The sequence below is a fragment of the Plecotus auritus genome, assembly GCF_963455305.1.
Source record: "Plecotus auritus genome assembly, chromosome: X".
NCBI lineage: Eukaryota > Metazoa > Chordata > Mammalia > Chiroptera > Vespertilionidae > Plecotus > Plecotus auritus.
Genome location: NC_137784.1, coordinates 61866955 through 61889426, shown reverse-complemented (window position 1 = coordinate 61889426; position 22472 = coordinate 61866955). Strand labels below are relative to the sequence as shown.

Sequence of the window (22472 nt, the reverse complement as noted above, 5' to 3'; positions counted from 1 at the left end):
CCTCCCTTGCAGGCCTGGTTCCTCCCAACTGCCCTCCCCTGCTGGCCATCTTGTGGTGGCCATCTTGTGTCCACATGGGGGCAGGATCTTTGACTACATGGGGGCATCCATCTTGTGTGTTGGAGTGATGGTCAATCTGCATATTACTCTTTTATTAGATAGGATAGAGGCCTGGTGCATGGGTGGGGGCCAGCTGGTTTGCCCTGAAGGGTGTCCCAGATCAGGGTGGGGGTTCCCTTGGCGCGTGGGGCGGCCTGGGCGAGGGGCCTGTGGTGGTTTGCAGGCCGCCCCCCCCCCCCCCCCCGGGCGAACCAAGCAGAGGCCCTGGTATCTGGGATTTATTTATCTTCTACAATTGAAACTTTGTAGCCTGGAGTGGAGCCAAGCCTTCTGCTCAGTCCATGGTGGCAGCCATTTCTGTTGGGATTTATACATCTTCTATAATTGAAACTTTGTAGCCTTAAGCGGAGGCCAAAGCAGGCCAGGGCTGCAGAAGCTTGGCTTCCTCCAATGCCCTGGGCAACCCTAGCCTCCTTCTCTCTCCAGCTCCGTGGCTGCCGCCATTTCTGTTGGGATTTACCTTCTATAATTGAAACTTTGTAGCATTGAGTGGAGGCCTGGGCCGGCAAGGGCAGGTGGAAAGCTTGGCTTCCTCCATTGCTAGGGAAACCCAAGCCTCCCTCCTGCTCTCTGTGGCTGCAGCCATCTTGGTTGGGTTTATTTGCATATTCCCTCCTTATTGCCTGGTGGGCGTGGCTGGTGGGCGTGGCTTGTGGGTATAGCAGAGGTACGGTCAATTTGCATATTACTCTTTTATTAGATAGGATTGTTATAGATATATGTCATATATACCAAAGAAATAAGAGACAGTAGAAATATCTGCCTTTGGTCATTATGTGGTTTGTTTTTTTTAGCCCTGTATTGGAAATTATATTATTGGAAAAATAATCACTTAATATCTTTTAGACACTGTGTGATGGTAAATCAAAATCTTAAGAACAATATTTGAAATATCAACCTGGCCCTCCTGTTAGGCAAATAGACAAGTAGTTCTCTTTGGGAATCAATTCTGGCAGAGGAATTAGTCTAGTAGCATCTGCACTGTGGGTAAGGTATTTATGAATACTTTTAATAACCCTGAGTCATTTTTAACTGTGCCAAATCCTAGAAAAAAATGAGCTGGCCTAGGAAGCAGGCTTGTTTTGTGGGTATAGCTCTTGGGGCCTGTGTCCTAGCCAAACCTACCTGCCTTTATTCTAGGCATTGAACACCTTAGGACCAGCCTGTCCTGAGACAGTGCCTTACCTGCCTGAATGTTCTGGTGCACAAGTTCACCCAGAACTCAATCAGTTCTGGCCTTGTACAGCTAGGATCAGCTTGAGGCCTAGATAAGCACCTGAAAATCCTGCCATATTTTAATAGTTCAGAAATATGTATTAGAACTATGTAACCCAGGAATATTTAATTTTTAAAACAATACAAATGTTTTCAATACCTTGACAGTACAAAAGCAAAATGCAGTCAGCTGGGAGGTAGAAGAGGGCATAGAGGTCATGGGAAGGGCAGGAGTGATAACAACCTCATTTTTTCAAAGTGTTTGTGATTGATGGAACATGAAGAAAATGATGCTGGGTTATTTGAGGAGGCTTTTAAATAGACCTTGTTCTTTACTAACATTCTGAGCCAAATGAAAGGAAAAGAGTCACTAGAAAGAGGATAAAATACTATCTTTATTATAAAGATAAAGAATGGGTTGGAGATTGGAGCTTGTTTTTGCTAACTCCCTACCTGTTCAGTTCAGACCTCGGTAGACACATCCAAGGGAAAGATTGAGTCAACAGAGAGAAACACTTTAGCCAGGCTGGTGCCTTTTGTTGGTCTGGGTGAAGAGGAAAGGAGAAAACAAATACGTAAGTCCAAGGCATTTGGGAGATTTGTTTTCCAAACGAGAATGGTGGATCAATGGTTGTCACTCATTAAACAAGTTATTCACTGTACCTCCATGAGGAGGAATAATGACAGGTGGGCCAAGAAGCCAGGAATGTTAAGGAAAAATCCTTTGTATGGAAGGAAACGCCAGGAGTAGAAAAGAAACATGCTCCTAACAGTATAAATATATTGAAGTAAAAATACTGAATTCACTATTGAGGGAAGAAACAGGTGATCTGAGGGAACTAAATTTTCATCTCTCATAGCAAGAGCTCTAGGAATGTTGTCTATAATTCATAAATCAAGAAATGGTGGTATAAACATTATTTGGAGATATGTAAGTAATCTCTTAGAAAATAAAAACAGTTGTTCACTGATGGGATTTCCTCTAGGGAATGGAACTGAGTATGGGTAAGGGTGGGGAGGGGATTCTTGCTTTTCATTGTAAGCTTTTCTGTTCTGTTGGATTTTTTAAATGATGTGCATGTGCTGTTTTATTGAATGAAAAGAACCATGCTCCATAAACTGGGATACGCATACTTGGTGGTGGCTAGGTAGAGCTATGAGCCACTGGGTGTGTTTTAGAGCATCGGTTTTACTTAAGTACTTGCAATAATGAGTTAAGTAATATAAATAATTTAACCAAAAACATTTTAAATAAAAAACAAATTGATACATTATGGAGTCAAAAGCAGGCTTCACTTGAAGTTTTTATATGAAATAAGAGACTTCAAATAAATCTCAGGTTTGCTCCAGGTGACTTTCAGCTCCATGTCTATCCTCTTCCCTGCTGTATTGGAAAGGCTTGAGAGAGTGAGAGAGCACTATTTTAAAACATATCAGTACTTTCTCCATAGTTTCAGCAGGTATTTATGTTTTCCTTATTTCTTTCTAATCTCCTTTATTTTCTGTCCTTAGATTTCTTACTCTGAGCCCCTATGCTAATATATTTCCTTCTGAAGTCTTAGAACCATTCACTTATCAGTGATATGCATACATTTTATCTGTTGTCAGTAATAGAATTTCCCCCCACATAAATTCTCATGGAACTTAGTCTAAAGTAGATTTGATTTAGGATACCCAACAAATATATCAAAGCCAATATTACTTCAACATTTACTGAGTACCTGCAATGTGTCCACTTTCTCAGTTTGGCCCTGAGAATAGACAGGTTAAGGACCTCATTATCTAGTGGGCCTCCTGGTTAATGCTAATTAAGAAGTCTAAATCTTAATTAATAATAATTAGCTATTTACAGGGGGATCCAGAGCCCCATGATGTTTTTCTGTTGTTTAGATAATCTGAAAGAAAAATGAGTGCTCTTAGTTTCCCATTAAGGAAAAACAGTCTAGGGAGAGTAGGAGGTTTGCCTAAAGTCATCAGCTTGGGATGGTAAAGACAGAATTAAAACCCAGTTGCCCTGACCCCTGGTCCACTGGCCCACCTAACTCTTATGCTATTGCATATTCTAGGAGAATAATTTGAGCCCCATTCCTTTCTTAAATTCCTCTAAATTTAACTTTTCTTTCTACATTTTATCATTAGTGAGAATTTCATACTGCCCAGCTTAACATTTCATATTAATTTGTACCTTTCTGGATTTTAATTACAATTGTAGTAAATTAAAGCTGCATATGTGCACATGCTCGTGTGTGTGTGTGTGTGTGTGTGTGTGTGTGTGTGTGTGTGTGTGATTAAGCTGGATTCTATAAATTAATTGAATGAGTGCTTTATTATCCAGGCTCTATCACTCTAATATAAAATAATAGCAGCAAAATTAGTCAGGGAAAGACAAATACTGTATACTCACTTATATGTGGAATCTAAAAAAGTTGAACTCATAGAAACAAAGAGTAGAAAGGTGATTTCTGAGGTTTGGGAGAGCCGGAGGAACAGGGCAATGTAGATCAAAGGGTATAAACTTCCAGTTAAAGATGAATAATTTCTGGGAACCTAATGTACAGTGTGTAATTACAGTTAACACTGTAATGTATACTTGAAAGTTGCTGAAAGTAGATCTTAAATGTTCTCAACACACATGCAAAAATAATAACTGTGAGAAGATGGGTTCGTAAATTCACCTTGTCATAGTAATTATTTCACAATGTATACATGTACCAAATTATCATATTGTATACATTAAAGTTACATATTATATGTCAATTATATTTCAATAAAACTGGAAAAATAAAATAAGCAGTAATAATGATAATAATGATGATAATAATAATATCTAGCATGAGTTATTGTGCTTATTCTGTGGCCATCACTGTGTTTGAGCACATGGCATTCATTATCTCCTTCCAGTATCACAACAACCTGCTGAGATGAAGCTGTTATATCTTTAAGCATTAGGAAAATAGGGGCTTCAAGAGGTTAAGTCACTTGCAAAAGGATACACAGGAAGTAGGTGGCAGTGGTGACCTTAAAACCTAAGATTGTGATTCTAAACCAGTGCTCTTAATCAAATATCAGAAGTGAATAGAAGTAAATATTGTGGAAAATTATTTAACTTTCCCTTTACAGGGCACCCCAAAAACAGTGTTTGTTGATGATTTACTTTTAATAGCAAATATTCTAGTTTTATAGCTAAGCAATTCCATAATATGAATGAGAATGTAATTATTATACACTAGGGGCCCAGTGCACGAATTCGTGCACCTTGAAAGAAACTGTGTGCCACAAGGCTGCAGTGGGCACAGGGGAGGGTCTCGGCCCATCCTCCGCACCCCCACCCAGCCCCTCCCGCCACTGCTCCTAGTCCCTTGTCTGCCAGCAACCCCGCTCTGCTGCAGCTGCTCCCACGCACTGACTGTGCCAGCCTGTTCGCACCTGCTGATGGCGTGGAAAGATTGGAGCTGGCACCAGCAGTGCCAATTGCCCCTCAGGAGCAGTGGGAGGTGGAGAAGCCCAGAGGGGCGATCAGGGATGGCAACCATAGCTCGCACCCACTGACGGCACCAAGCGATCAGGGCCAGTGCTGGCAGCAGGTGCGAGCACCAGGCAGGACCGTGGTGCATGTGTGGGAGCAAAGAATTTTCAGTAACCACCAGAGGCTCACCCTGTGACAGTGACCAGTGCCCCACCTTGGTCTGGCACCCCTGCTCACCTACTCCACCATCCCGCCACGGCCGATGCCCACTATGTTCCACCCTCTGCCACCTGCTGCCAATGCCCACCATGTTCCATGCGCACCCCCTGGTGGTCAGCACATGTCATAGTGACTGGTTGTGTGGTTGTTCCGCCATTCGGCCTATTTGCATATTAGCCTTTTATTATGTAGGATAATTAAATTTTAAATTGGTCTCATCCTTTGTTTTCAGCATCTGAAACCTAGTTCAAATTCCAACTGTTTGAACCAGCCACTGTGGCTCAGTGGTTGAGCATGGGCCTATGAACTGGGAGGTCACAGTTCGATTCCCAGTCAGCCCATATTCCTAGGTTACAGGTTCGATCCCCAGTGTGGGGTGTGCAGGAGGTGACTAATCAATGGTTTTCTCTCATCATTGATATTTTTGTCTCTCTCCCACTCCCTTCCTCTCTGAAATCAATAAAAATATATTTTTTAAAAATCCCAACTGTTTCAAAGCCATTCTTTTTTTAGTGTTTGTGCATATTGTTTTTACTTATTCATTTTTATTTATTTATTTATTTATTTATTTATTTATTTATTGTTTAAGGTCTTACAAATAGTAGTATCTGTGTCTCCTTTTTTATCCCCATTGACCTCCTCCCAGCCTCCCTTGCCCTTCCCCCCTCCACCAGTGTCTTGCATCTGTTGGTTGTGCTTATATGCATGCATAAAACTCCTTCAGTTGACCTCTTACCACCCCAACCCTCCTCTATCTTCCCGCTGTAGTTTCACAGTCTGTTTGATGCTTCTTTGCCTCTGTCTATTTTTGTTCAACAGTTTATAATGTTCTTTATTATCCATAAATGAGTGAGATCATATGGTATTTATCTTTCCCTGACTGGCTTATTTCACTTAGCATAATGCTCTCCAGATCCATCCATGCTGTTGCAAATGGTAAGAACTCCTTCTTTTTTACTGCAGCATAGTATTCCATTGTGTAGATGTACCACAGTTTTCTAATCCATCCATCTGCTGATGGTCATTTAGGCTGTTTCCAAATCTTAGCTATGGTGAATTGTGCTGCTATGAACATAGGGGTGCATCTATCCTTTCTGATTGGTGTTTCTAGTTTCTTGGGATATATTCTTACAAGTGGTATTACTGGGTCAAATGGCAGTTCCATTTTTAATTTTTTTGAGGAAACTCCATACTTTCTTCCACAGTGGCTGCACCAGTCTGCATTCCCACCAACAGTACACTAGGGTTCCTTTTTCTCCACATTCTTGCCAGCATTTGTCATTTGTTGATTTATTGATGATAGCCATTCAGACAGCTGTGAGATTGTACCTCATTGTTGTCATAATTTGCATCTCTCAGATGATTAGTGACTTTGAGCATGTTTTCATATGACTCTTGGCTTTCTGAATGTCCTCTTTCAAAAAATGTCTATTTAGGTCCGTTTCTCATGTTTTGATTGGATTGTTTAACTTCCTTTTGTTAAGTTGTATGAATTCCCTGTAAATGTTGGAGATTAAACCCTTATAGGAGAAAACATTGGCAAATATATTCTCCCATTCAGTGGGCTTTCTCGTTGTTTTGTTGATGGTTTATTTTGTTGTACAGAAGCTTTTGGTTTTGATGTAGTCTTGTCTCCATTGTATGCTCTTGACTTTTTTGTCAAATATTAATTGAGCATAATGGCTTATGCCGATTTCTGGGTTCTCTGTTTTATTCCACTTGTCTATATATCTGTTCTTGTGCCAGTACCAGCCAGTTTTGAGAACAGTGGCTTTGTAGTATAGATTGATACTGGTATTATGAATAGTATGCTATTCAGCCTCCAAATGTTTGATTATTTGTGATTGTTTTTACTATAGTTGATTTCTAATGTTATGCCATTGTGATCTGAGTTGATGCTTGATATGATTTCAATCCGCTTGAATTTGGAGAGACTTTTCCTGTGTCCCAATATGTGGTCTATCTTTCAAAATGTCACATGTGAGCTTGAGAAGAATGTATATTCTGTACTTTTGGGGTGGAATGTTCTAAAGATGTTGATTAACTCCATCTGTTCTAGTGAGTCCTTTAGGATTGAAGTTTCTTTGCTAATTTTTTTTAGAGGATTTATCCACTGATATTAATGGGGTATTAAAGTCTCCTAATATGGTTGTGTTGCTGTCAATCTCTCCCCTGACATCTTCCAGAAGTCTTTTTATGTATTTGGGGGCTCCTGCATTGGGTGCATAAATGTTTACCAGAGTTATATCCTCTTGTGATATTGATCCCTTTAGAATTGAAGTGGCCTTTCTTGTCTCTTATTATGGTCTTCACTTTGAGGTCTATTTTGTCAGATATAAATATTGCTACCCCAGCTTTTTTTTTCATTTGCCTGATAGACATTTTTCCATTCCTTCACTTTCAGTCTGTGTGAGTCCCTTGTTCTGAGGTGGGTCTCCTGTTTTCTTATTCATTCAGTCACTCGATTTCTTTTGATTTGAACATTAATCCATTTACGTTTAATGTTATTATTGATTGGTATGTGTCTGTAGCCATTTCTGTACTTTATGCCTTTGTTCTTTCCTCCCTATCTATTTCTTCTTTTTATAGCATTCCCTAGCATTTCTTGCATTGCTGGCTTGGTAGTGATAAACTCCCTTAGCCTTTTTTTTTTGTCTGTGAAGCTCCCGATTTCCCCTTCAATTTTGAATGATAGTCTTGCTGAATAGAGTATTCTTAGACTCAGTCCTTTGCTTTGCATCACTTTGTATACTTCCTTTCCCTTCTAGCTTGATGTGTTTCTGTTGAGAAATCATTTGATAATCTAATGGGGGATCCTTTGTAGATAACTGTCTCTCTCTTGCAGCCTTTAAAATTCTCTCTTTGTCATTAACATTTGCCATTGTAATTATGGTGTGTCTTGGTGTGGGTCTTTTGGTATTCATCTTGCTTGGGACTCTCTGTACTTGTGTAACTTTTTTCTTTCACATATCAGGGAATTGGTCATTATTTCTTCAAATAGATTTTCTAATCCTTGCTGTTCTTCTTGTCCTTCTGGCAGCCCTATTATATGTATGTTACTTCGTTTCATATTGTCCCAAAGATCCCTTAGGCCAGGGGTGGGCAAACTTTTTGACTCGAGGGCCACAATGGGTTCTTAAACTGAACCGGAGGGCCGGAACAAAAGCATGGATGGAGTGTTTGTGTGAACTAATATAAATTCAAAGTAAAGGAGCGGAGGGGAGAGCAAGAGAACCCTCCGCTCTTTCGGCTCTGCGGGCAGGATAGAACAGCTGGATCCGGCCCGCGGGCCGTAGTTTGCCCATGGCTGCCTTAGGCTCTCCTCCTGCTTTTTAATTTTTTTCTCCAGTTGCTGTTCAGATTGGGCTTGTTTCTGTACCTTATCTTCTAACTCACTAATTCGGTCCTCTGCTTCTTCTAGTCTGCTGTTGAAACCTTCCATGGTGTTTTTGATTGTAGCTATATCACTTTTGATTTCTTCCTGATTCTTGCATAGGTTGGTGATTTTCTCATTCATCTGGTGTATGAACTATACAACCATTATTCTAAATTCTTTTTCTGTCATGCTACATGCCTCCATTTCACTTATTTCCTTTCTTGATGATTCCTCATTTTCTTTCCTCTGGGGATTGTTTTGTTGCCTCCCCATTCTAACTATCATCAGAAGGTTCAAACGCCGAGTTGAGGGGGCCTGGGCTTTGTGCAGTGGGAGCTTCGCACTACCCAAGTGTCACTGAAGAGCTCCGACACCAAGACATGTGGCTTCCATGGGTTGGTGGGAGCCACGTTCGCCCAGGATCAGAGTCACCGGTGCTCAGTACAGCCTCGTGTGCGCACCTAGAATCAGAGACCTCCCTGCGCCGTGCTGAATAAGAGACCCTGCTGCCATGTGCCAAATATCGGAGTCCCCCAAATATCACAGTCACAGGGGGACTGTGACTCTGCATGCCAGGAGTCACAGTCCCCCTGTGTTTGTGCCAAAAATTGAGTATCAGAGTCTCTGTTACTTGGTGCGGCCTCATACTGAGATTCAGGGTCCCTGTGTGTGCATGCACCCAGAATTGGAGTCACTGGATCTTAGTATGCATGCACTGGGAATCAGGGATCCCAGGTGTGTGCGATGAGAAAAAGTGTCAAATCACTGGTGCTCAGTGCTGCATCTTGTGTGGAGAATCAGGGTCCCTGGTCTGCTTGGGGGACCAGGTTGCACAGCCAGACTGTGTCAGCAGGAGTTCCACTCCTACACTGTGGAAAACAGACTTCTGTGTGCGCTTGCTCAGAATCAAAGTCAGGTCTCACTGCCACCCTTTGTGGTTGTGGGTTCTGGTCGTGCGTGTACGTGCTGCGGGAAACAGCCTTCCAATGTCTACACACCCAGGCTCAAATTCAGGTAGCGGAGCCACCCTGTGTGGGCGTGGGGTCTGGTCATGGTAGTGCATGCTGAGGGAAACATCCTCCCAGTGTCTGAGTGCCCAGGCTCAAATTCAGGTAGTGGAGCTGCCCTGTGTGGACAGGAGTCCTGCTTGCATGCAGAGGGTCTAGCAGTTCCTATAGTGCTGCAGCGAGCTGGGGTGGTGGGGATGGGCTCAGTGACTCACAGAAATCTGCGGCCAGGATGTCTGGATTCTTGATGTCTGTGGGTCTGCAGCTGTGGTAGCAGGTCTTTGTCCCTAGTGGCTATAGGGTCCTGGTTTGCATCTGAGACCAGATTGGGTGGTGGTGAGGCTAGGATCCTAGTCTCAAGCAGTTCTGTTTTTCAAGATCTTGTGGTCTCTATGCCTGTGCTGGCCGCCCCCTAAGTGTCTGCAGTGGCAGCAGGGTTTCGCTGTCTAAGACTGCCCAGTTTAGCAGCCCCTTGGAAGACCTGGAGGATCAAACTGTCCCTAGCTCTCACACACGCACACACACCACACACATCCACACACTCCTCTATAGCTTCCTCACTCTTTCACAATCTCTCCCTCCCTACTTTCTTGCCAGTTGCCATCTTTTCTCTCTCAAAGCCATTCTTTAACCAATTGATATCACCCTTTTAAAATCTCTACTGGCCTAATCCTTTTATGATATAACTTAACACCCTTGATTAGTCTTCCTTGTGTTACAGAATTATTAGCTTCTTTGCTAGATTAAGTTCTTTACAACAGGTCCATGTCATATTTATCTCTATGTGACCATAGTATCTCATAGTGAGATAATGCATGTGGACATGCTTTGAAAATTCTTAAACAATTAGAGACACTGCTTACTAAATACTTACTAGATGCATAATTTCTAAGATGCTCTATTGGGTTACAAATGCATTTTGTATTTTGCATATATTTTTGCTGCAATTTGTGTAATTTGTTTAACTTTCCTCTACCCTTTTAGTGTATAGATGGAGTTTTGGGTGGTGAAGATTATAATCAGAACAACATCAACCAATGGACTGCAAGTATCGTGGAACAATCCTTAGCACATTTGGTTAAGTTGGGAAAAGCTTATAAATATATTGGTAAGTGTTACTATCCTTCCTTAGAAGTTTACTCACCTTTGTCCTTGTGATTTTCTCTGAATTTAGAGAATATAACTGAATGATAGACACTGTAGTTGGATATTAATAGGGTATAAAGGACTTCTGATTTATTCATCCAAAGATAATCCTATATAATAAAGAGGTGATATGCAAATTGACCATCATGCCCTCATAAGATGGCTGCCTACAACCAGGCCAGCAGGGGGGTTAGTGAGGGATGACTAAACAACTGAACAAGCAGGCTGTGTGGGGTGACCAGGCCAGCAGTGGGGGGGTAGTTGGGGGTGACCAGGCTGGCAGGGGGGGCAATGAGGGGCAACTAGGCCAGCGGGGGGGCACTTGGGGTCGAGCAGGCCAACAGAAGGGGGCAGTTGGGAACAACCAGGCCAGCAGGGGGGCAGTTAGGGGTGATCAGGTCGACACGCAGAGGCAGTGAGGGGTGATCAGGCTGGTGGGGGGGGCAGTTAGGGGTTGCCAGGCAGGCAGGCAGGTAAGTGATTAGGCACCAGTGGTCCAGGATTGTGAGAGGGATGTCCGACTGCCGGTTTAGGCCCAATTCTAAACCGGCAGTCAGACATCCTCCGAGGGGTCCCGGATTGGAGAGGATGCAGGCTGGTCTGAGGGGAACCTCCCCTGTGCATGAATTTTGTGCACCGGGCCTCTAGTATATGATATTTAAAAGACAGAGATATCTCTTGCTCTTCAAAAGCCTTTTCTTGGTAACATCACCTTTTATATTTACATCAGTTAGCTCTTTCCACCACAACCTACTGGGCATTACTGTCTTCCTTTCAGTAACCCTGTGCCTCCTTACATGTAGGACTGTGAAGTACCACACAATAATTATTTCTAAAGTGGAATATTTTCTTTGACTGAATTATGCCCATGAGGCAGGGCACATAACCACTGGTTATGGAAATGGGCAACAAACAGACTGGATCTGGTGGGGACAAAATCATGGTGTTAGATAATCAAGGTGAGGGACTTCTTTATTTTTTAAATTTATTTGCTTGCTAAATGCTTTTTTTTCTATTATTTTTGCACCTTTTAAAGCCAAAAATTCAAACACTTAGATATTGGATATCTTTTCCTTTGTTTATAAGTGTCCTTACTCTGTGACTTTATTTTTAGTGACCTGTGCAGTGGTCCAGAGGAGTGCATATGGCTTTCATACAGCCAACTCATGCTTTTGGGATACCACATCTGATGGTAAGAGACCTTAAGCTGATTCAAACAAAATCCAACTACTAGCAAAGTCAAACAGTGTACTTATTATCAAATGCTTATTTATTTCTAATTCTGAAGAAAACTTTATCAATAGAATTGCTTTGTATCTAACTATAACTAACAAGTATGTCTTCAGACAAATATGAAATATTAACATTTAACAGATTGCAGGAAATAAGATATTAAAACCTATGAAAATGTATAAATATATTATCTGGTAATTTCATTGTTTTGCTGGTATTTCAAAGTCCTTTTGTGTGTGTGTTTTCAGGAACCTGTACTGTAAGATGGGAGAACCGAACCATGAACTGTATCGTCAATGTTTTTGCCATTGCTATTGTCCTGTGACATACTAAAAATGTTTGGCCAAAGTCATTAACTTGAGAATTTGTCAGTGTATCCTTTCTAAAAAGAGTAAGTTACTTATTAATACTCGAGATGACAAGAGTGCAATATGCTTCAAAAACTGAATATTATAAGCAAGCAATCTCATACATAGTAAGTTGGCAGATTCGCTCATATTCTATATATACAGAATCATTTCAATAAGAAAAAATTAATGGCAGCAAAAAACAAATGCAGAAACATGGCATTACTTGAAAATACAACCTTATATTTACACCAGTTTTTCACTAACATTATGTACCTAAGGAGTTAGGGAAATCCATTCAGATAATAAAATTCTCTTTCAGCTTCAGAGAAGTTAACAGGAATAAATATATGAACAAAAAGCACTGCAAGGATAAATCGGGAGAAAATAATAATTAGCTAACATTTCTTAAGTTTGTATTTCTTCTCCTCAGTTGTACATATGATTTAGTAGAAAGCAATTGTTCTTTTTTTCCTCTCAACTAATATTGCAGTAGCAACTACTATTAACTTGTTTACATTTTTTGAGAACTGTTAAAACAGTTTTTAAAATTTCAAAATCTTGGATTTACATTTGAGGGCAAATTAAATCTGGTAACCTTGAATTCCCTTGTTAAACAAAATGAGTTATGGTGTATGATGAAAAGTATCTGCCTAACAGCTGCCTTACAATTCACGCATTCCATGTGTAACAAATACTATTGAATGCCTGTTTGTTATGAGCATATTTCTCTGCTAGTCATTATGGTTATCAATTTGCTGTTCAAATACTAAGTTTCTTTTGGCACCTGTTCAGTTGGACTATTAACATTTATGTTTGTGGGAAGAGAAAAAGTTGTTTTACAAGAGAGGGAAAAGTGAATCTGGTTATTTATGTAGCAAAGTGAAAGGACTTATTGCTGACAGAGAATCATAACTTTAAGAATTTTAAGAATTGCTCCTTAGCAAGTAAAAAATGCATAAAACATGCAGCTCTTAGTTAAAGACCTTATTAGGAATCTTACTATACAAGTAGTAAACTTTATCGTTGCTTTAGTTACAACAATCTGTAAATAATTTTAAATACTTATGTGGGGTTCAAATTAATTCGAATGAAGTATAAATGAAAAGTATACAATCATTGGCAAGTTAATGAAAATCTCAGGGTTTATGAAATGTAGGTAAATTTATTTAAAAAATAAGATCTACAGCTGGCCACCAAATGCGAAGTCAATCTGCTATTTAACCATGAAAACAAAATCAAGTTTCCATAATACCACTAACACACATACATATGGGTAATAGAACCATGTTTCATTGAATTTGGGGGAAAGAATAGCTTGGTATTAATACTGACAATATTAAGATAGTATTCTTGTAGGAATACTATGTGCATGTTTGATATTTTGCTGAGTAACAATTGTTCAATGTTTAAGAAGAATATTAAGAAAATACAAGGGTAGAATTTAATACAGTGATCTACATTTTTGGCCCATGGGAAATTTTCATAGTCATTACCTTCATATTAGTTTACGCTGCTGGCTTTTGTGCCCTTGAAGATTATAATAGTGACCAAAATATCTGTGCAACTGAGACTCGGTTTGATTATTGTTATTGAAGCCTGATCATAAAAAAAAATTAAAAAAAATACAGTGTGGACTTGCTAACTGGTCTGTTTCTAGTTACAATATAATAAAGATTATTTTCCTGTGCTGCACTTTTGCTTCTGGATGATCAGTAAATAGTTAAAGAAATGGCATTGTGCTTACTCTAAGAAATTTTAAACAGGAGGAATGAGGAAGAGAAATGAATGTCAGACCATCCTATATAATAAAAGGCTAACATACAAATTAACTGAATGGCAGAATGACTGGTCGCTATGACACACACTGACCACCAGGGGGCAGACCCTCAATGCAGGAGCTGCCCCCTGTTGGACAGTGTGCTCCCACAGGGGGACCGCTGCTTAGCCAGAAACCCTGAGCCTGGCTCACTGCTGGCAAGCACAGCGGTGGTGGCGGGAGCCTCTCCCACCTCCATAGCAGTCAGACATCCCCCAAGGGCTCCCAGATTGCGGGAGGGCGCAGGCCTGTCTGAGTGAACGCCCCAAGTGCACGAATTTCATGCACTAGGCCTCTAGTATAGATATATTATACAGAATAGACTTTGTTAAAATAGCAACCCGAACCCAGGATTCAACATTACAACATAATTAATGGCTTCTATTTTATGTCCTTTATTTTATGATTTTAATACAAAATTTCATTTTAAAAAGTCAGTGTAAAATAAATTCTGTAACTATTAGCTTTTAATGACTACTTTTGGCAAGGAATTTTGTCCTGTTTGTCAACTTGCAATTGAATTGTGTGTTTTTTAATTAATTACTTTAAGTATAATATTAGGGTACTCAAATGTAAGTACTAAGTCAGACTTTTGTAAAGCAGTAATTTTATGTTAGTAAAGTACCAGTGTGCTGTCCTAAAGGATGGCAACATCTCATTACATTTTCTCTAGTAAAAGGTACCTTTACTCTTCTTTTCAAATTGGATGTTATCTGATTATGACTCACGGAAAGCATTTTCACCGCCTACATTCATCATCACTTTTTATTTATTTTTATTTTTTTAAATAACTCTTTATTGTTCAGATTATTACAGTTGTTCCTCTTTTTTTCTCCCCATAGCTCTCCTCCACCTGGTTCCCACCCCATCCTCTGCCCTTACCCCCACACTGTCCTCATCCATAGGTGTACGATTTTTGTCCAGTCTCTTCCCGCACCTCCCACACCCCCTTCCCCCTGAGAATTATCAGCCCACTCCCTTTCTATCCGCGATTCTATTATATTCACCAGTTTATTCTGTTCGTCAGATTTTTTTATTCACTTGATGTTTAGATTCACTTGTTGATAGATATGTGTTTGTTGTCACTTTCTTGTTCATAATTTTTATCTTTACCTTTTTCTTCTTCTTCCTATTCTTAAAGAATACCCTTCAGCATTTCATACAATACTGGTTTGGCAGTGATGAACTCCTTTAGCTTTTTCTTATCTGTGAAGCTCTTTATCTGACCTTAAATTCTAAATGACAGCTTTGCTGGGTAGAGTAATCTTCAATGTAGGTTCTTGCTATTCATCACTTTGAATATTTCTTGCCACTCCATTCTGGCCTGCATAGTTTCTGTTGAGAAATCAGCTGACAATCGTATGGGTACTCCCTAGTCAGTAACTAACTGTTTTTCTCTTGCTGCTTTTAATATTCTCTCTTTGACTTTTGCCCTTGGCATTTTAATTATGATGTGTCTTGGTGTGGTTCTCTTTGGATTACTCTTGTTGGGGGTTCTCTGCGCATCCTGGACTTGTAAGTCTATTTCTTTCACCAGGTGGGGGAAGTTTTCTGTAATTATTTCTTCAAATAGGTTCTCAATATCTTGCTCTCTCTCTTCTTCTGGCACCCCCATAATTCGGATGTTGGTACACTTGAAGTTGTCCCAGAGGCTCCTTACACTATCTTCATAATTTTGGATTCTTTTTTCTTTTTGCTCTTCCAGTTGGGTGTTTTTTGCTTCTTCGTATTTCAAATCTTTGACTTAATTCTTGGGATCCTCTACTCTGCTGTTAGATCTCTGTATATTATTCTTTATTTCAATCAGTGTATATTTAATTTCTAGTTGGTCCTTTTTCATATCCTTGAGGGTCTCACTAAATTTCTCAGAGGTTTCTAGAAGATTCTTGAAAAACCTTATAACCATGGTTTTGAACTCTATATCCAGTCATTTGCTTTCCTCCATTTCTTTCATTTGTGACCTGTTTCTTTGTCTCTGCATTTTGGTTGCTTCCCTGTGTTGATAGAGTGGCTTTGTGTGCTAGGTGTCCTATAGGGCCCAGTGGCTCAGCCTCCCTAATTACCTGAGGTGGACACTCTTGGTGCACCCCTTTGTGTGCTGTGTGCACAGTCTTGTTGTAGTTAAGCCTTGATTGCTGTTGGTATCACTGGGAGGAATTGATCTCCAGGCCAATTGGCTGTGAGGATCAGTTGTGTCTATAATGGGAGAACTTCTGTGCTGGAGTCACCCTTATGGGGCAAGACTTGCTTCAGTGGGGCTTTGGCGCTCACTGAGTCTGCACCCTGAGTGTGTCTCTTATGGATGTGAAGAGTTGTAATCTGGATGGTCTCACTCTGACCACTGGGTACACTGGCTCTTGGATCTCCAAGGAGGTGCAAAGTCAGCCACTGCCTGAGGCCACCCAGCAGGAGCTACAGAGAGATCTTCAGATTCCTCCTCTTTTTGGGGGGTTTGGAGGTGCCCAGATGAGGCCCAACTGTGAAGCAATGCAAGCTGCTGTCCAACTTTGGGCCTTATTTGGAGGCTCTGGGGCTCTCTGACCCAGCTGCAATTTGTTAGGTTTTAGATTGCAAAAGGCCAGGCCATTCATATGCAAAAGCCTCTGTGCACAGCTTGGGTGGGTTTGTAAATTGGGTTGGGTTGGGCCTCAGGGAATCACCTGGGCAGAGCAAACAGCAATGGCCGACCATCAGCCCTGCTCCGAAGAAAACCCTGTGTCTCTGTGTCCCGTGGCACCATGCAGGAACAATGATCGCTGCAAGCACCTCTGAGAGAAAGCCGCCCTCGTGTTCTGGCCCGATGCCAGACAGTCCAGTTTCTCACTGTATGAGTATGGGTCCCCAGAGTCTCACCCAGAACTGGAGTTCAGAGCAGTCGGGAGCTTGTATCTCCCTCCGGATTGAAAAAGACAACAGCATACCCAGTTGCTGGTCCTTTTCCATGCATGCCTCCATACCTCTACACTTCACTTCTGCACCTCCGCACCTCCTCCCAGTCTCAGTGTGCTTTTCTCTTTCCTTCTAATTGTATAAATTCCACTCACCAGCCTTCCTGTAGTTCTGAATGATACCCATTTTGTCTTTTAGTTGTACTTTTGATGTGGTTGTGCAAGGCAGCAAGTTCAGGTGTTTACCTATGTTGCCATCTTGGTTCCTCCTCATCATCACTTTTTAAATGTAATTTTATGAAACCACATTATATTTTCAAAGTTTGAGAGGAAAAAAAACACCCTATCTATCTTTGATAACAGCTTTTTAAAAGTGGGAGAAAGATCTGTGACATTTTGTGGCAAAGAAACTAGGTCTTTATTATAGCAGACACCGAAGCAAAGTTTAGGATGCATTGAAAATTTTACCGCATATGCTAGAATCTCCCCAAGGGGAATTTGTTTTCTAATCCAGAAGGTGGAGCTATATTTGTGGCTTAAGAGGCTTATAGTTTCAATGTTTAGTAACTCAGTAAATTTGATCTTTGCATGTTTATTAAATTCTCTATAAAAGCATAGCATTGAGCCCATACAAGATGTAGATGGCCACCATCAATATACATTAACTTCAGTGGTCTTGGAGATTCTAACCCACCTTATCTAATTGCAAACCTTGTATTTCTCACTGTGGTTCCACTTAATGCCATTCTATGTCATCCTTGGATATATGTAGGGTATATTGACGATCCAGCCCTAATTAGAAATGGCCTCTAACTGCTTCCTGAAGAGTGTCTCTTCCCAAAATGTTTTCTAAGGATCTCAGGGACAAAGCTAGAACTTTGTACAGCATTTGCAGCACCATTTTTATTGTATGTTTCTTCCTATAGGACACAAAATGTGGGCAAGTACCCCCACTCAGGGATCCTTTAATGGTGAAGGCCATATGGGGAATTTTCTTTGCCTCTCTGCCTAATCAAGTCAAGGAATTTAATGCCTGGATTTATCCAGTACTATATATTAAATTTTTTTTCATTCCAAAGTACATGCCTTTTATTTTACTGAATGCTTCATCTTTTAAGGCACATTTAAAGTATTCAGATATTTTAATCTGAATTTTTCAGGGCAGAGTTTTATGTGAGATAGTATTATTTATTGCTTAATGAAAGTTCTGTGCACTCATTTTCATCCCCTGTAATGCCTTATGGAGAAAATCACCATGAAAATTATTACATAAGTAGAGGCCCGGTGCATGAAATTCATGACAAGGGGGAGGGGTGTCCCTCAGCCCAGCCTGCACCCTCTCCAATCTGGGACCCCTCGAGGGATGTCCGACTGCATGTGTAGGCCTGATCCCACCAGGCAGTCGGACATCCCTATCACAACCCAGTACTGCTGGCTCCCAACCACTCGCCTGCCTGCCTGCCTAATTGCCTCAAACTGCTTCAGCCTGCCAGCCTGATCACCCCCTAACCATGTGCCTGCCAGCCTGATCGACACCTAACTGCTCCCCTGCTGGCCCGATTGCCCTTAACTGCACTCCCCTGCCAACTTGGTCACCCCCAACTGCCCTCCCCCTAGCCCAGTCACCCCTAACTTCCCTCCCTTGCCAGCCTGGTCACCCCTAACTGCCCTCCCCTGCCGGCCTGATTTCCCCTAACTGCCCTCCCCTGCCGGCCTGGTTACCCCCAACTGCCCTCCCCTGCAGGCCTGGTACCCCCCAACTGCCCTCCCCTTCAGGACTTGTCCCCCCAACTGCCCTCCCCTGCAGGCCTGGTCACCCCTAACTACCCTTCCCTACAGGCCTGGTTCCCCACAACTGCCCTCCCTGCAGGCCTGGTTGCCCCCAACTGCCCTCCCCTACAGGCCCGGTCACCCCTAACTGCCCTCCCCTGCAGGCCTGGTTCCCCCCAACTGCCCTCCCTGCAGGCCTGGTCCCCCCCCCAACTGCCCTCCTCTGCCAGTCCGGTCACCCCTAACTGCCCTCCCCTGCTGGCCTGATCACCCCCAACTGCCCTCCCCTGCTGGCCTGATCACCCCCAACTGCCCTCCCCTGCTGGCCTGATCACCCACAACTGCCCTCCTCTGCTGGCCATCTTGTGGCGGCCTTCTTATGTCCACATGGTAGTGGCCATTTTTTACCACATGGGGGCGGCCATCTTGTGTGTTGGAATGATGGTCAATTTGCATATTCCTCTTTATTATATAGGATGGCATGTACTGAATGACCTTTCCTTAACCTTTAACTTTTTTTTACATTTTATTTTTAAATTTTATTGTGGCAACATTACTCAACATGAACATGTAGGTTTCATGTGTGGATTACTAATTTACAAAATCTGTATATAGGACCAGGTGCCCACAACCCAAAGTCAAATCTCCTGTCACCTCATATTAGGACCCCTTTCTTCCCCCACCCCCCTCCTTCTGGTAACCATCACACTGGTCTTTGTGTTCTTAAGTTTCAGTTTTATATTCAACATGTAAATTAAATCCTACAGTTCTTAGCTTTTTCTGTTTGACTTATTTCACTTCGCATAATGTTCTCAAGGTCCATCCATGTCATTGCAAATGACGCTATTTCATCCTTTCTCATGTCTATGTAGTACTCCATTGTGTATATATACCACATCTTTATCTAGTCTTCTATCATAGGGCACTTTGGCTGTTTCCCACTCTTGGCCACCATGAATAATGCTGCATTGAACATAGGGCTGCATATATTTTTGCGTATAAATGATTTCAAGTTTTTCAGGGATACACCCAGGAGTGGGATTGTTGGGTCGTATGGTATCTCTATTTTTAATTTTTTGAGGAATCGCCAGACCTTTGCATAGAGGTTGTACCAGTCTACATTCCCACCAGCAGACCTTTGCATAGAGGTTGTACCAGTCTACATTCCCACCAGCAGTGAATGAGGATTCCCTTTTTTCCACAACCTCTCCAACACTTGTTGTTGCTTGTCTTGTTGATAATGGCCACTTTAACTGGTGTAAGGTGGGTATCTCATTGTAGTTTTATTTTGCATTTCCCTGATTGCCAGTGAGGTTGAACATCTTTTCATATATCTATTGGCTGTTTGTATGTCTTCTTGGGAGAAGTGTATTTTCAGGTTCTCTGTCCACTTTTCGATTGGATTGTTTATTTTTTTGGTGTTGAGTTTTATGAGTTCTTTATATATTTTGGAAATTAAACTTTTGCCAGAGCTACTGTTTTGTTTGCAAATATCATCTCCCATCTGGTTGGCTGCCTGTTTGTTTTGTTGTCCATTTCTTTTGCTGTGCAGCTCTTCAGTTTGATATAGTCCCATTCATTTATTTTTGCCTTTACCTCCTTTGCCTTGGGGGTCAAGTCCATAAAATGTTCTCTACCACTCAGGTCCATAAGTTTGGTACCTATATTTTTTTTCTATGTGACATATAGTTTCGGGTCTTATGTTTAAGTCTTTGATCTATTTTGAATTAATTTTTGTACATGGGGACAAACTGCAATCCAGTTTTATTCGTTTGCATGTGGCTTTCCAGTTTTCCCAGCACCATTTATTGATGAGACTATCTTTACTCCAATGCGCATTTCTGTCTCCTTTGTTGAAAATTATCTTTCTATATATGTGTGGTTTTATAGCTGGACTCTATTCTGTTCCATTGATCTATGTATCTGCTTCTTTGTCAATACCATGCTGTTTTGATTATCATAGTTCTGTAGTATATTTTGAAGTCAGGTAGTGTGATGCCTCCAACATTGTTCTTTTTTTCAGGATTGCTTTGGCTATTCTGGGTCTTTTGTGGTTTCATACAAATCTGATGCTTTCTCATTCTATTTTTTAAAAAAACTGACATTGGGATTTTGATGGGGATCGCATTAAATCTGTATATTGCTTTGGGTAAAATGGCCATTTAACTATGTTGATTCTTCCAATCCATGAACATGGGATATTTTTCCATTTTGTTGTGTCTTTTTCAATCTCTTTTAATAATGTTTTTTGCACATTGATTTTGTATCCTGCAACAACTTGACTGTTTATTGTTTCTAGTAGGTTTTTTTTTTTTTTTTTTTTTTTTTTTTTTTTTTTTTTTTTTGGTAGTCTTTAGGGTTTTCTATATACAGCATCATGTTGTCTGCAAAAAGTGACAGTTTGATTTCTTCCTTCCCTTTTGGATGCCTTTTATTTCTTTTTCTTGCCTTATTGCTCTGGCTAGTACTTCCAGTACTATGTTGAATAAGAGTGATGAGAGTGGACATCCTTGTCTTATTCCTGATCTTAGAGGGGAAGCTTTCAGTTTTTCACCATTGAGTATGATATTGGCTGAGGGTTTATATATGGCCTTTATTAAGTTGAGGTACTTTCCTTCTATTCCTATTTTATTGAGAGTTTTAATCATAAATGAATGTTGTATTTTATCAAATGCTTTTTCTGCATCTGTTGACAAGATCATATTATTTGTATCCTTTCTTCTGTTAATGTGGTGTATTACGTTGATTGATTTGTGAATGTTGAACCATCCTTGTGCCCCTGAAATGAATCCCAATTGATCGTGATGTATTATTTTTTGGATGCACTGTTGTATTTGGTTGGCTAGTATTTTGGTTAGGTTTTTTTGTGTCTGTATTCATAAGGGATATTGGTCTGTAGTTTTCTTTTTTTTGTGTGTTATCTTTGCCGGGTTTTTGGTATCAGGGTTATATTGGCCTTGTAGAATGTGTTAGGAAGTATTGCCTCTTCTTCAATTTTTTGGAAGAGTTTGAAAAAATAGGCTTTAATTCCTCCTAGAATGTTTGGTAGAATTCATTGGTGAAGCCATCTGGTCCTGGACTTACGTTTTTTGGGAGATTTTTGATGATTGTTTCAATTTCCTCACTGCTGATCGGTCTATTTAGATTTTCCAGTTCTTCCTGATTTAGTCTAGGAAGGTTACATATTTCTAGGAACTTATCCATTTCTTCTAGGTTACTGAATTTGGTGGCATAAAGGCTTTCATAAAATTCTAGTACGACCTTTTGTATATTTGCGATGTCCGTAGTGATTTTTCCTCTCTCATTTCTGATTTTGTTTATATGGGTCTTTTCCCTTTTTTCCTTAGTCTAGCCAGGAGTTTGTCAATTTTATTAATCTTTTCAAAGAACCAGCTCTTTGTTTTATTAATTTTTCTACAATCTTTTTGTTCTCTATATCATTTAATTCTGCTCTGATTTTTATCATTTCCTTTCTTCTGCTAACTTTGGGTTGCTTTTGTTCTTCTTTCTCTAGTCTTTTAAGGTGTGATGTTAGGTTGTTCACTTGGAATTTCTTTTGTTTCTTGAGATAGGCCTATAGTGATATAAACTTCCCTCTTATAGCTTTCACTGCACCCCAGAGGTTTTGATATGTTATCATTCTTGCTTGTCTCTATATATTGTTTGATCTTATCTTTTATTTCTTCTTTGACCTAGTCATTTATTAGTAGTATGTTGTTTAATCTCCACGTATTTGTAAGTTTTTTTTTTTTATACCTCCTTTTTGCAGTTGATTTCTAATTTCATGGCATTGTGGTCAGAAAATATACTTGGAATAATTTCAATCTTTTTGAATTTGTTGATGCTTGTTCTGTGACCCAACAGAA

General features: G+C 40.6%; 1 protein-coding gene across 4 annotated transcripts in view; it reads left to right on the top strand.

Moving 5' to 3' along the window:
* The window catches only part of DYNLT3 (dynein light chain Tctex-type 3), a 73391-nt gene that overhangs the window by 4122 nt on the left and 46797 nt on the right, over positions 1-22472 (top strand). For 3 of the 4 annotated variants that reach the window (XR_013959774.1, XR_013959775.1, XR_013959776.1), the window contains exons 3-5: positions 10388-10511; positions 11664-11741; positions 12031-12173. Coding sequence is in view for 1 of the 4 variants with exons in the window: in XM_080652810.1 (XP_080508936.1) it covers positions 10388-10511; positions 11664-11741; positions 12031-12107 (279 nt within the window). In the remaining 3 variants the exon portion in view is untranslated. Of the gene's footprint in view, positions 1-10387; positions 10512-11663; positions 11742-12030; positions 13825-22472 lie in introns of those variants that run through there. The other variant, XM_080652810.1, reaches the window with a different exon arrangement.